Source organism: Ruditapes philippinarum, unplaced genomic scaffold (assembly GCF_026571515.1).
Source record: "Ruditapes philippinarum isolate M1 unplaced genomic scaffold, ASM2657151v2 ctg11190_1_1_1_1, whole genome shotgun sequence".
NCBI lineage: Eukaryota > Metazoa > Mollusca > Bivalvia > Venerida > Veneridae > Ruditapes > Ruditapes philippinarum.
The window spans coordinates 1-13,746 of NW_026863243.1; the positions used below are offsets into that span (position 1 = coordinate 1).

The 13,746-nt window shown below is 30.9% G+C and overlaps 1 protein-coding gene and 1 long non-coding RNA gene across 2 annotated transcripts; both read right to left on the reverse strand.

Moving 5' to 3' along the window:
• Positions 1–1,341: 1,341 nt before the first annotated feature.
• On the reverse strand, positions 1,342–7,429 carry LOC132721570 (uncharacterized). Its single transcript, XM_060705890.1, has 3 exons — positions 6,558–7,429; positions 6,007–6,278; positions 1,342–5,053 (listed from the first exon to the last, which is right to left on the reverse strand). Exons 1-2 carry the CDS (start codon positions 7,387–7,389, stop codon positions 6,025–6,027), a joined length of 1,086 nt encoding a protein of 361 aa, XP_060561873.1. The 5' UTR covers positions 7,390–7,429; the 3' UTR covers positions 1,342–5,053; positions 6,007–6,024.
• Positions 7,430–8,538: 1,109 nt separating this feature from the next.
• Positions 8,539–11,362, reverse strand: LOC132721568 (uncharacterized). The gene is made up of 3 exons (XR_009624481.1): positions 10,902–11,362; positions 10,228–10,458; positions 8,539–8,740 (listed from the first exon to the last, which is right to left on the reverse strand). It is a non-coding gene; the product is annotated as an uncharacterized LOC132721568 (long non-coding RNA).
• Positions 11,363–13,746: the final 2,384 nt, after the last annotated feature.

A 13,746-nucleotide genomic window follows, 5' to 3' on the forward strand; every position in this document is an offset into this window, starting at 1 on the left:
GCTTATTCTCCGCTGATAAGTACGCTTTCTGGACATGTTGTTAATAGAATCTAAATTTTTGATAATGTTGACTTATTAAACTCGTCTCGCCTCGTTTTATCGTTTTCAGATGACTCGTTTAATGGATTCAATACAAAACAAACACTTAATTAAGATCCTCTTATATATTTTATTGATGTTCTAAAGATATTATATGCAGAAAATGTATTACACTGAGGACTACTTGTTTCTCTAGTTTCAAACCAATATTGTTTTCAGCAAAATAAATGTTTCACAAATAAATAGCCGTCATGTACAAGAAAATCAAGTTTTTTTTATATAAATTAGTATTTCATAACAAATAAGAAAATATGAATGCAATAATCGATTTGATTACTTAACAATTGTAAAAATATTTAGGAATGATTTCTGATAATAATTTGTTGCATATCAAACATGATTATCTATTATTTACACCGGTTTTAGAAAACACTGTCTTGCAACCCCGTGTTTGAAAAGACGCGTTGTTTAAATGACGTCATTACAGCGCGCCATTTATGAATGCCATGCGTTCAAATGGTAGCGTCTTTTCCCGTTATGAATTATACGAAACTTTACGAAAAAAAATGCTACATAAAAATAACAGTGTTCGTAATTTCTTTCCGAAATATGATAAATATTAAATATGTAAGAAAGAGAATCAAAAACAGACTGCAGTCACTGAAGAGATTATCTAGCTCTGAATTGCGTCAAGGCCTCGTCACCCTTCAATAGACTTTAAAAGAAATTAAAAGAAAGTTAAATGATAAATACCTGAATTATCCATGGTGCTTGTGATAATTCAATACCTTTATTACTTTTCTTTAAAAGTAAGGGCATTATTCGATTAAAAAAGTACCGAAACTCACAGTATTTTCCTTCTTTGCATATCGTCCAACTCAAATCACAAGAATGTTCTATTAATGCCAATTAGCATTTTGGAAATTATCTTCAAACTTATTTAATACCTGGTCTCTTCACAATAACTCGGACTTGATCAAGCATGTAAACACATATTAAAACTAGATCGAGTCCCGTTTACATCCAAGTTATGATTCTCAATTAAACACCATCAAAAAGCCGCCATGTCTTCGTACAAATCTGTTTACATTTGATTGATTGATTTGATTCACATTTAAAAATCGTAATAAATGAGGCTTAGAATGGCAGAAAATGAAATTAGTAAAACGAGGTATTTTAAATTCAGTTGTGGGCCTGCTGCTGACCAAAGCCAGGATTCGTAAAATAAAGTCATAAACATATTGTAAAATATGACCAGGAGAAGAAACACACACAAAATTATAAAACCGACAGAGTATATAAATTTTATTTTCCATTTAAATAAGGTTTGAAATGAGCAGTTCAGGAACTATTTCACAAAAGTAGAAATGAACAATATAAATACATCACAAATTATAACTTATCACATAAAATATCACAGATTGTCTGAAAATAGTTTTATTGATATATTTAAGAAACAATATGCAAGCACAATATTAATATTTGAAATAATATAGGTTGTTTTGTTTAACGTGCAAAATACTATGATTTCCCAAAGAAATGCTTATTTCAACTTTGGTGAATTGATTATACTGTTAACTTTTGTTTTTTTATACTCATAACAGCAAGTGTCAAATGTATGGCAGCTGAAAAAAAGTTGTACCCTACTTCATTTCAGTGTAATTATATTTTTCTGGTTCTTCAGAATTATTTTTTCTTTAACTTTACTCTGTTAAAGATTAAATACTGCGTGAGCTAGTGCTGTGGAAGGCGTAAAAGATGTTGCATTTTCCATTATCTTACATGAACCGTGTCTTAAATTTTCACTTTTTATCTCTGTTGTTCTGGAGAGATCTTCCCGTATTTCTTATTAATGTTTACACATACCAAAACCAAATACAAAACAGAAAGCACAAAACAACAACAATATGGATTAGAACAATGTTTACCAAAAGGTTTTTATGGTTTGGAAGATACTTCACCTAAATTTCTATAACATATGTTTACATGATAACTTCAAAATCTAATTTTCAATAGTTAGTAGCTAACATAATGTACTAATGGCATAAAGTGAAATCATTTGACAATTAGAACGATAGTTTAATTCAGCCAATAAGATGGCGTTGACTACAAAGATATTAATAATCATAATCGAAATTAAACAAATAAAAGAACATCGCCATATAATAAAGAACAAATATGAATATCCACCAATTTAATGTTCATTATCTAAATAAATATAAATTTTCACAATATAACAAAAAATAGATCCTAACAAATCAAGAGAGAAAAAAAATAATATTCTGGTTTATTATTTGGTGATTTACGCATATAAATATTTTAAAAATCATAATGAAAATAAAAATAATAAAAACCAATAACAATATGATAAAGATGCAATACAACCTCAATAACACAACATTATACACTACCAATTTTTCCTGAAGTAAGCCATGAAAAGAAACGGTGACACATGAAGAGTAACATCTCTCATCAACAACCAAAACCATTGTCTTACAAAAGGTGTTTCTCTGTAAAAGTTGTTCAGTATAACAAATCTGAATCTTCACCAATTAAATGATGATAACAGAAACAGAAATCTTCACATTCACATTTATAACGAGCAACAGGAATTGCCCCAAAACCAAGATTTACGTCAATAATTATAGGTTTATCCCTTCATGAATGTCAGAGATTTTGTTTGTTTGCTTGTCTGCTTGTATTGTCGATTTCAAAATTGATTTGGTCATATCTCGTGCCCAGTCGTATGCCGACATTCGCCAATCTAGTAACAAGTATTTTTAGAGAAAAATCTTAATTAAACAACTATAGATCCTCATCTTTGTAAAACAAAGATAAAACAAATTTTAATCATCACCAGTGTAATGGTGAAAAACTAATATAACTCTTGAATAATACTTATATACATCCTCATAGTATAACAGAGATAAAACACATTTAAATCTGATAATTAACTAATATAAATGTTCACAATTACTTATAGTTAAAAAAGAAACAATAGATACTGATAAAAAGGAATATAATATTCACTTATTGGTAATATACTAAGATAAATGTTTACAACCATAATGAAAATTTAACAGCTATAGATCCTCACCAACGTTATTGTGAAAAACAAATCTAATCCTCCATTGATTAAATGATAATAAATTAATACAATGAATTCTTTAAAAAAAAACACTGTATGAAAAATCAATCGCAAAGCTTTGGCTAATTATAACCAATTTCAACAACATATTAAGAATTATCCTTGACCATTATGGCCATTTATAAGTCAATGTCAAGTTCATTACGATATGAGCAAGTAGTCTTCATGACATGTTTTATTTAAACTGGTAGAGCGGACTTGGAAAAAGCATATACAGGCTGTCAAACTGATGGACAACCTCAAACCAGTGTACCCCAATTAGAACTTTGGTTATGCGGGGTACGTATAATAAAAGTTTCAAAATGATCAAGGAAAATATATGCTCATTACTTTCATAGTTTAAACTCAATGAAAGGGAATCACTCTCTAATCTTTATAAAATATAAATATATATTAAGAGGATATAATGTAGAGAAATGTCTAAATCTTGCATATAAAACAAATATTTTGGTATTTAATTTTCATTTTCTTTCTTTATTTCTTTCTTTCTTTATGTTAGAAGCCATCTAAAATCAGTTTGACTTTCTTCCAAAATTACAGATAAGAACTGAATATAATGAGAATTTCATTGGTCATTTTAAAATTACAAACTAAAATCTGAGAATCTCCGTCTATTCTAAGATAAAATGTAACGGATAGTAAACAAAATTTTCAGGATATTTCTAAAATAAAGTGTAAAGGATAGTTCTTGCCAAAAGGAAGTAAAATGACAAGGAAAGTTCTAAAATGAAATATACATGATAGTTCTTTACCTTTCTAGTTTGATTCCTGTGATATTGAAGTTCTGTTTTCTATTGAACAGTTTTCTTTTTTACGTTATAACTTCTGTTTATTTTACAAGAAGTTATAAATTTTGTCCAAAATAACAAAACCAACAATAACATTCACGCGCGTGCGCATGAAAATATAGAAAAAATACCTATCAGGCTCCCATTCGGAACTGCCTCGGCTATTATCTATAAAAACCTCGAAAACAATACTGATTGAAAATAGTTCTACCACGTGGTTTCAGATGTAAACAGAAACAGATAATGTAAAACGAATGTATATACTTGACATCTAATGTGTGTCCCGGTACTCTTATGCTTAAAAACATGCCTGACAACAATTTGTAATTTAAGTATGCCCACTGATGTTCAATTTTAAACAAATCCGAAATATGAATTTACTTAGTTTAGGTGGACTTTACTACATATATTGGAAATAAACTTGTCAACAACTCCAAGCATTAACTTACTTTTTGTTTACAAGTTTAGTTTCTTAGCGTAGGTTAGACCGAAATACCGCATCCGTTCTTTGTATTCATACTATTGTGTTCGAGGTCCTTATCCGAAGACTGACGGAAAGGGCCGAGTAGTTGCGATTGTCAGGCTCCCTCAAATAAATGACCAATAAATTATATGATCATTGATATGTTCAATTGATATAATTTTCATAATTTATATCTATTTTTGCATATTAATAGAGTATTTATAAATATAATTGCCTACCGACTGCGTAGGTGTTGATGTTAGAAACTGAGTTCACTTATCGAAACAAGACATATTCATTAAGGAACACATACATCTCACAGTGTTCCATTTCTCAATATAAATAACCTCATTGTTTATTCTGTCAAATAAATATGTATCTAAACATTATAAACAAGTTAACCAGGACATTTCTGTCGAATATCTTTTTCTTAAGATATTTCTTGTGATAATTTGAATCATGGAAGTTTGCGCTAAAGATGTGTGCACCTGTCACATTATAAACATTGTTTTTTATCCTTAAAGATGTCGTTTCAATACTTTCTATATTGAATATTTGTTTTCTTCAAACTCCTCAGCTACGCTCTGAAAAGAAGTTATGCCCGGATTACCAAACCTGAAAACAAGGGTATAGATGGATAAAAAGCTTTAATGGAATATTGGTTTATTCTTTTGTATCTTACATCAAATATTTTAAATAATGTTTAAAGTTCCTGAATGTTGTAATTAAGGATGTAACAATACATAATATATGTATATAATTCTTCTTCTAAAACAATTTCAAACATCCAATAATATGCTAAATATGTACTGAAAATGTGACTTTATTGAAAATAGATTTCTAATTACCTATCTTTATTTACATGAAATGTAATTTCGGTAAATTCTTTACAAATAATGCTTTTTCAAACTTACAATATTGATAAATCTTCCTTTGAGCATCATATTTTTTATTTAAAACCATAAAAAAAGATTGCGTTACATGCTCTTTAAGTAAATTGTTAGTAAAATTTCAATAAAGCTGTTGATAAAACGATAGTCTTACTAAATAGCGATTGGATTTTATCTAAGATATCTTTAAAAAATATTTCAACGCCTGTAATCATGTGAAATTACATATACAATTATAGAATGTAATCACTAATAAGAGTTATGTTAATTCATAAATAGAATATTGTGAAACAACTTTTGAATCACATGTTGAGTATTTTTAACAAATCATTGCCATCTAGACATGAGTTTAGGGTCTCTTTTAACAAACACGCCACATCTGGATAGCAATTCAATTTGAATACCACAATTTAAATGATCTTGGACATTGATCAAAACTCAAAAAAAATATGCATATCAGATTTCTAGTTAATAACATGCTACAGCTTATATTTATTCTGTAAATCTGTTTCACAATATGCAGCTTTATATAATGTCTTATAATAGACTAGTCCATTACAAATCAGATAGTGTTAATATTCTTTTATATTGGAATGTTAGCGTTCTTAAGAGATGATCATATCACCTACCGTATGAAGCAATGAAAGTGTTTACGAATATCTGAAGTTGAAACTGTACCTGGTCTCGTGGTTCACGTTAGATCTCCCCATCATCAGATGATTCGTCCGTTATGTTGTTTAACACAAAATCGTCCTCGGGTTTGGTGGGCTTTTCTATGGTATTCATCTCGTCAATAGTCTTAGTAAACACATCTTTGACAATATCACAAACTAGCTCGTCATTGGAAACTATATGTAGCGAAAGTTTTTGCCATCTTTGTTTTTGGCAAAATTGTATCAGTTCATTCAAAAGCATTTCTGTACATGTTCTTGGATCTACATCGCCTACACCTGTATCATAAAAAAAATCATGTACCTGTAGTATTGTATATGCTAACATTGTCGTAGTCTCTGCATCTTTGTTTTTATTAGTTTCGAAAAAAGACACGTGTAATTCGTGTGTTACAATAGAACTATTGCATTACTTTTGTTATTTCATGTTTGGTTTATCTTTTTCACGACAAATAACTATACGCGTTTGAATAATTCTTTCGTTCAAACTATTTAAATAAGAATACACAATAAAAGAAGTAATTTTGACATCGAGCAATATAAATAAGTAGCATTTACCTGTTCCTAATAAGGGCAAGGATACAGATATAAATCTTCTTTCTGCAACTTCTTCAAATATTTTTCTGTACATCGCACATATTGCTTGTGGTTCTCTCCGCGGCATAATAGCATGTATAATCCACATATAGCTGTTTCTTCCTCCAGTAGTTGTGACAATATCACCAAATGCTGGGATATAACTAAACTTAGTTGCCTTATCCTGCAGGTATTCTTCTCCTCCATTTTTCAACAACAACGTAGCTACAATACCTTTCGCATTTCCTGCTTTATTTTCGCTACATACAACAGCTTCGATGTTCTGCAAGCTTATTATATTCCCTGTATAAATATGAACCTCTATGCCAGCCTTTGTATCAAACTTACACACAAGCGTTTTATTGTCGTATTCATAAGAAATATTCAGACGTGCAGGTACATTTACATTTTGCATGTTAAAAGTCTTAGGGCGATCCCTTGCGGTATTTTTAACTGTATGATCTTTAACATCTTCATCAGTATTGACAGAAATTTGCTGTTTGATAAGCTTTGAATCGTTGAAATTTTCAATATTTGGCTTGTGCTTGATGGTGGATTGTGCAAAACCTGGCCAGCGGCTGGTAGTATAATGAGCACTATCTGGTCTGGCACTGGTAAAATATCCACCGGTATCCGGCAATCGATCGGTGGGAGAGTGAGAAGTACCTGTACTGTGACGTGTTACAGAAGGCGCATTATCCGGAGTTGCTTGCACACTACCTCCCTCGTGAGTGAATTTAGCCGCCTGTGTTTCTGGAGTGAGTCTACCTTCCGACAGGAGCCATGCTTGGCATTGACACACATTATTTTCCATTCCAGTGATTTCAAAAATGATATTGACTTCTGTAGGCGTTACCACTGTGAACAAAATGATTGATTTTAACAAACAAGAAACCAGAAAAGGTGTAAAAAGTGTTTGTTCATATATTTTGGCAAGGATCAAAGATTATTTAGTTTATTTTTACAAGAGTCTAGGCAAGAGGTTAATTCATAATCAGGAGGAAACTGACATAAACTATTTCCTCAGTGGATAATGGGCCAATTATTTCGAAATGCAACATTATATTTTATGCGTATCCTAAACAAAAAAAGCCAAACAGAAAGTGTTTTTATAAGAAAATTACGTTGTCCTTTTATCAAATAACTCATATTGAAACACATTAAGACAAAACACAGGATGAACTCGGGAAGTATTCACATTTGAACCAAATAGCACAGGATTTCTCCTGTAGATATAAGAGAAAGTTAGGAATTTTAATGAATAACAACATAGTAGTACGGCCGAATATTAAACAGTTACTTAATGAACATTTTTAAATAATGAAACAGACGAAGCAGTAATTAAGTAAAAGAAATTGAGTAATCGTTACAGTTTATTTGAATATTTTAAAATGCTTTTGAATGAAACTATGAATCTATGATAGTGGCGAACAGAACTATTATTGTCATATTTTTTATGAGTTCTTTATTTAATTTGATATACAATGTACATAAACGGACTTTTTTGACAAGAATTTACCAATGAATTCCAAAATAAAGGATAATATCAGAATGGTTTTTGCAAGACTAGAATATTTTATTGAAAAAAAGTAAAATACAGAAATTTAAGCATTACTTGACAGCCTGTCACCTTATATGAATGTATTATCATTTATGCGCATGACAACATTATACATTATAATAACAAGATATATTTACCTAGCTTTTCAACCACTCTCTGGAAGGTCTGAAGAAAAAAGTTTTATCAAGGTAAAGTTCAGGCAATGCAGTTATCGGTTATCTCAGCTATGAAAGGGCAAAGTAAATGTAACCAATCAAAAGAGCACTTAAAATATAGCAAAATGTGCAGTACCTTTGAAAATATCAATTGCCATTACCTTTGACGGAACCAAATCAAATTATCATTTTATAATATACTTTACTCGTATTATTATATTCACCTCAAATATAGCTGTATCTTTCGGATGTATCACAATCAGTACTTCTTTTATTGGAACTGCTTTAATGTATTGCTGTGTAAACCTTTCCATTGCCATTACCATTTCAGAAGCCACTTCTTTAATTGGATATCTAAGCGAACCTGTACCCATTGCTGGAAATGCTATCGATTTAGAGTTGTATTCGAATGCCGTTCTTAAACAAAGCATCATAGCATTCCGTATACTCTGAAAAGTAAACATTCGAGTTTCAACAGAATAATTGTTATTTTGTGTTTTCATAGTGGCATAATTAATAGACTGAAGATTGTCATATTTGCCTGAGGCCGAAGAATAATATGATTGTCTGAAACCCAATAACAATGCCACTTTATTCTCTTAATTATTGAAAATTTTATTAATTTATTATATAATCTTTTTTATCTGCATTCTTATCTTAATTTCCCTCCACCGAATTCCCTTCGGCATTGTCAAAAAAATCATATCACAGTATGACCCTGCATTACATGTATGCTGAATATGCATTGATAAAACGTCAGATAAATACTTCAGTATACGCTCATCACCGGTCAATGTTATTTGTTGCTTTTTTGCTTTGTTTTTATTTCTTCAGCTGCCGGAGAGGCAGCACACCGCACGTTTTGAACCCACAGCTTCGAATTGCCAAAGAGGATTTTTTTTGGATATAGTGATTCTGGATTTAGTTGTCTTTAAAGTGCATTTTAAGCAAGAAATTTGTTTTTGTGACATCTAAAATGATTAATGGCAATTCTGAAAACATGACCAGAAATCATATTCTGTTGATTAAAAATGGCAAGGCCGTCATTTTTTGTAAACATTGCTTTTAAACAGCATGCTCGGTAAATACAAGAAATTGTACAGGGGATACAAACTTTAAGCAATAGCAAAAGATCTACAAGCGAAACCCCTGTGTGTAAATGTGTTATATTTTGCATGAATATATAGGATGTTGCTAAAGCAGAGACAGCGTTTCTGTAACCCGTATATTTGCAGGTACATTTTGCAGAGAGACCACATGTGTTGTTTTGGGTCTCGGACCACAGTATATTTCCGGTTTCAAAGGAATGAATTGCAACTCTTTGAACTGCATGGCTATTGGAGGTGGGATATATATGTAATGTTGCGACATATATATGTGTTTTCTTTTTCCATGTTGTGTAGTTTTGGATCAGAGTTAAAAGACATATTGCTTGTAGACATTGACGACAAGAACTTGAAATTTAGTGAGGAGTGCTATTCGAAACCATGTTGCAACTTAAATATCTTGGAAACATCTGACGTTAAAATTGGTCAAATTTAGGCGGTGATTATTTTTTTCTTTAGGACTAATGAATAGAAGCAGTTTCATTATGGCCAATCTGGTTAGTCAATGAGAATGATTCGAATCTTGTAATAGCCGAGTCGTTTTGTTTATAAAGGCCGAATATCTCTATAATGGTCGAGTTTTATATAAATAATATTGTGGATAATAATATTTTCATATCAGCCTTGCATTTGTAATGCAAATGCGCCAAATAATGCATAGCTAATACATAAATATAAATTGAAAGTTGATACTGCAGTGAGATTAAATGAAAATGATACATAATGGTATGTTTTAGTTTCGAATTTCCATTTACAAGTTATGAGTCAAATATCTAAAGGATCACAGCTCCGGATACAATCCAATAAAAAAACAAATTATGCAAACATACATTTAAAACACCATCCAGTGATATATCTCGCTGGAGAGTGATGTGAAAAACGTTCTTGCAATTCAGTGCGTAACCACCTGTAGCAACAATATCATCGTGGCTTATTCCTTGAGGGAACGCTTTTTTACATTCATCCTGAAGTCTCTGGCCAGCAGCTTTAACGAGTGCTGCAGATACTCTACCATAACGAAGGTTCAAATCCGGAGAAACAGTATTCACTATAACATCAGCCTGTGTAAGATGCCAAGTTATCGGAAATTAAACTTTATTCCCCAAGTCATTATAATGACATACAATTACAAATTAAATAATTGCAAGTTGCAATAACTATCAAAAGACAGAGGTGAAAAAGTGTTTTAACGGAATGTAACCATTGTTCAAAGTATTTTAAAATGAACGAACATATTAACGCAAAAATATTCAAAAAGCATTTCAAAAGAGTTATAGTTTCAATTATATCCCTAAAGCTTACTTGAAAATATACATAATAGGAGCAGACCATCATTTCAATTTGCATATGTCTGTGACTCAAACAAGTGTAATGTTTATTCCTAAGGTTTCTTAACAAATATACCAAAAATTAATGCAGACATTTTAAATTGTAAACCTTTTTGCAAAACTTACATTCAAATCTACCTTTAATGAAGATTTAGGAATAAATAAAAGTGTCTTACAACAGCCTTGTCCAAATGTCCTTTTACAATTTTGATATCTGGTTGGTCACGCTTTAACTCTGTGATTAAAACGTAGAAAATCCAATTTATTATTTCGTAACACAAAATAAAATAAAATAGCTATGAGGTGGTCTTAAAGATGCATGCCTCCAGATGAGTCAAAATATTTTAATAAAATCAAACTTGAGAAATATGTACTACTATTTTAGTAAAAGTAAAATGATGCAAGATACAAGTAATATTTTACACGTTATGTGCGATTAATAACTGATTTTTCAGTATTTCCAACTATATTTCTACTGCGTTACTAACGCAGTAAGGCATATTTATGCATATTTCGAAAACATTTTGTAAATTTACGTGGGTTGTAAGTGCCAATGAAAATTTGTAAATTACGTCCTTTTCGTTATTTCACAAAATTATACATTCAAATACATTTTCAACATTTTCAAGAAAATTAGCATGAATCTTGATGTGTGCTGCTATAAAATGTTATCTTGGAGATTTTGGGTTCAGAAGTTATCAGTTTCTTCGAAAGTGAAGGCAACAAGTACTGATAAACTGCCCGACAGCTTGCCCAGGAACTATTTGTTGGTTGAACTGTGCTCTGATAAATTCAACTTGGCGTACTGAACACCTACACCACCATTATTGAAAATAGTCACACCTAGAATATTACAACATTTCTGTTGACATGTTAAAATGTTTCTTGGGAATCAGTATCGTCATTTGATAAGTTGCAATTTGTATTGCAGCATTCAATTTTTCAAATTTTTACTTTAAATTCAGTATGTTTTTATTATAAATAAATTTATCATTGCATTGCATAATAGGTGTTGGTGCAGGCGAATAAACCTTATAAAGGATGTCATTCTGAAATAAACTGCACACTTTCTAAACAATTAGAAATTTAAATACAAATTCACTTGCCTTTCATTCTGGTCCATAAACGAGATCCAAAATATCCATCTGTTTCCACAAAATCAGCTTGTTTTTCTACGCAAAGTATCACTGAATAACCTAAAGATGTTTCCGACCCCACCAACCATTCTACGAAACTGTTCACCATACATTTCATGATACTGTTGAAGTCCCAGTTTGCAAAACGCGAAATCAGAAAAGCGACCACTTTTGCTTTGCTAGAAGCAACTTTCCCGAGACTGGTTTTTATAATGTCGCCTATGATGTTGTCATCGGTTTGTCCTTTGCTCACCTTATCCGGGACAGCGATTTCAACAAGAACATCATTTATACCTTTAAATTTGCCACCTAAACCAGCATAGAAACAGTAAAAATAACATAAAATAAAGATAAATGGACGATAAGATAAGATATAAATATTTTAATGTGAAAATAATATTATAAGTAAGAAAATATGTTATTTTTATTTGTTTATTACTTTAATGAAAATTAGAATATTTCTAGCAAAATAATCACTTTTCTATGCAATGTTTAATAAGCGTCAATAAATATTTAGTTGTATCATAATTATATTGGAGACTTTACCATTGAAAACGTGTCAGAGTTACATCAAATTACAATACATGCACAGTGCGGTAACTTGAATGCAGGCATTAGTTACCCGGACTCACTGTCTGTCTAGAACATGCTCGTTGATTGGCTTATTTTGTCTGTGTTTTACTTATTTTGACGACAGGTAGAAAAGTTACATTCTAGGGTTTAATATTGTGACGACAGTGAACGAGTTTTTATGTTTGCATATGATACAAAAGAGAAAGAACACCAAAACACTCGGCAATCTGATTAATACTCGGGTGGGGGGAAGGGTGCTACGCCCCTCGTACAGATATCACATATTAAAATGATGTACTGATGAAAGTATTATGGTTTGATGATAAATAAAATGAATTGTATGAATGTTCAGTATATGTGTTAATATATGTTAAAATTGTGATAACCATTTAATCATTTCATTTACATGTTATATTTTCTTTGATTTATATGTGTTCTTTTGTGTGAGTGTTTTTATTTTTATTTATTTCTATTTAATTTTTTTATTTTAGAAGGCCGCATTGTAAATAAGATGTATATGTCTTAATGTGTTACCTTCGGTAAATAAAGTTATTATTATTATTATCAGATAGCCTCGTGTTAGATGCTCTTTCTATTACAAACATTAGACATACAATTTGTGACTTTATTGTTTCTATTCATTATATTCATTACGTTATAGTCTGTTTTTTAGCTGTCAATTATGAATACATTTTATAATTCATTTAAATATTCTGACAGTGTTATTAAGAGAATTAATTTGGAAGCAAGCCTCATACATGCTTAATGTACCAGTAAAGCAGCCGCAATACCTAAGTCGGTTAAGTTTCTGTTATGATTCTGGTTTTGTATTGTATTTTCTGGATTAAAATTATATCTATTGATTTTAATCCAATTAAAGTTCTGATATTACTTTTCAATTCGATGTTATTTAACCCTTTTCCTCATGAGCATATTGTGAAAATGGCTGTTTTCATTGAAAAGTCTCCTGTTACAAATTCAAACTGCTATGAAACTATGAAAAATGCTTCAATACTAATCAAACTTGGCATAAGTGTTGACTGGACCATTGCCTTTGTAACGACATGCTAAGTCTTAAATTTAATGTTACCATGGCAACGAGGGGTCATCTCAAAATTGCCAGAAATCACTAGTTTGCGTATATTTTTCCATCAAAATTGATTTCCAAGTGCTGCAACTTCTCAATGGATTGAGATAGAGTCAAAGGCTTTTCAGCGTGGTTACACATTACCTTACGATCAACCTGGGGTCATTTTTACCCTCTCACATGTCCAAAATTTTCTTGGCGATGAGGGGGATTACCGCCCACTTC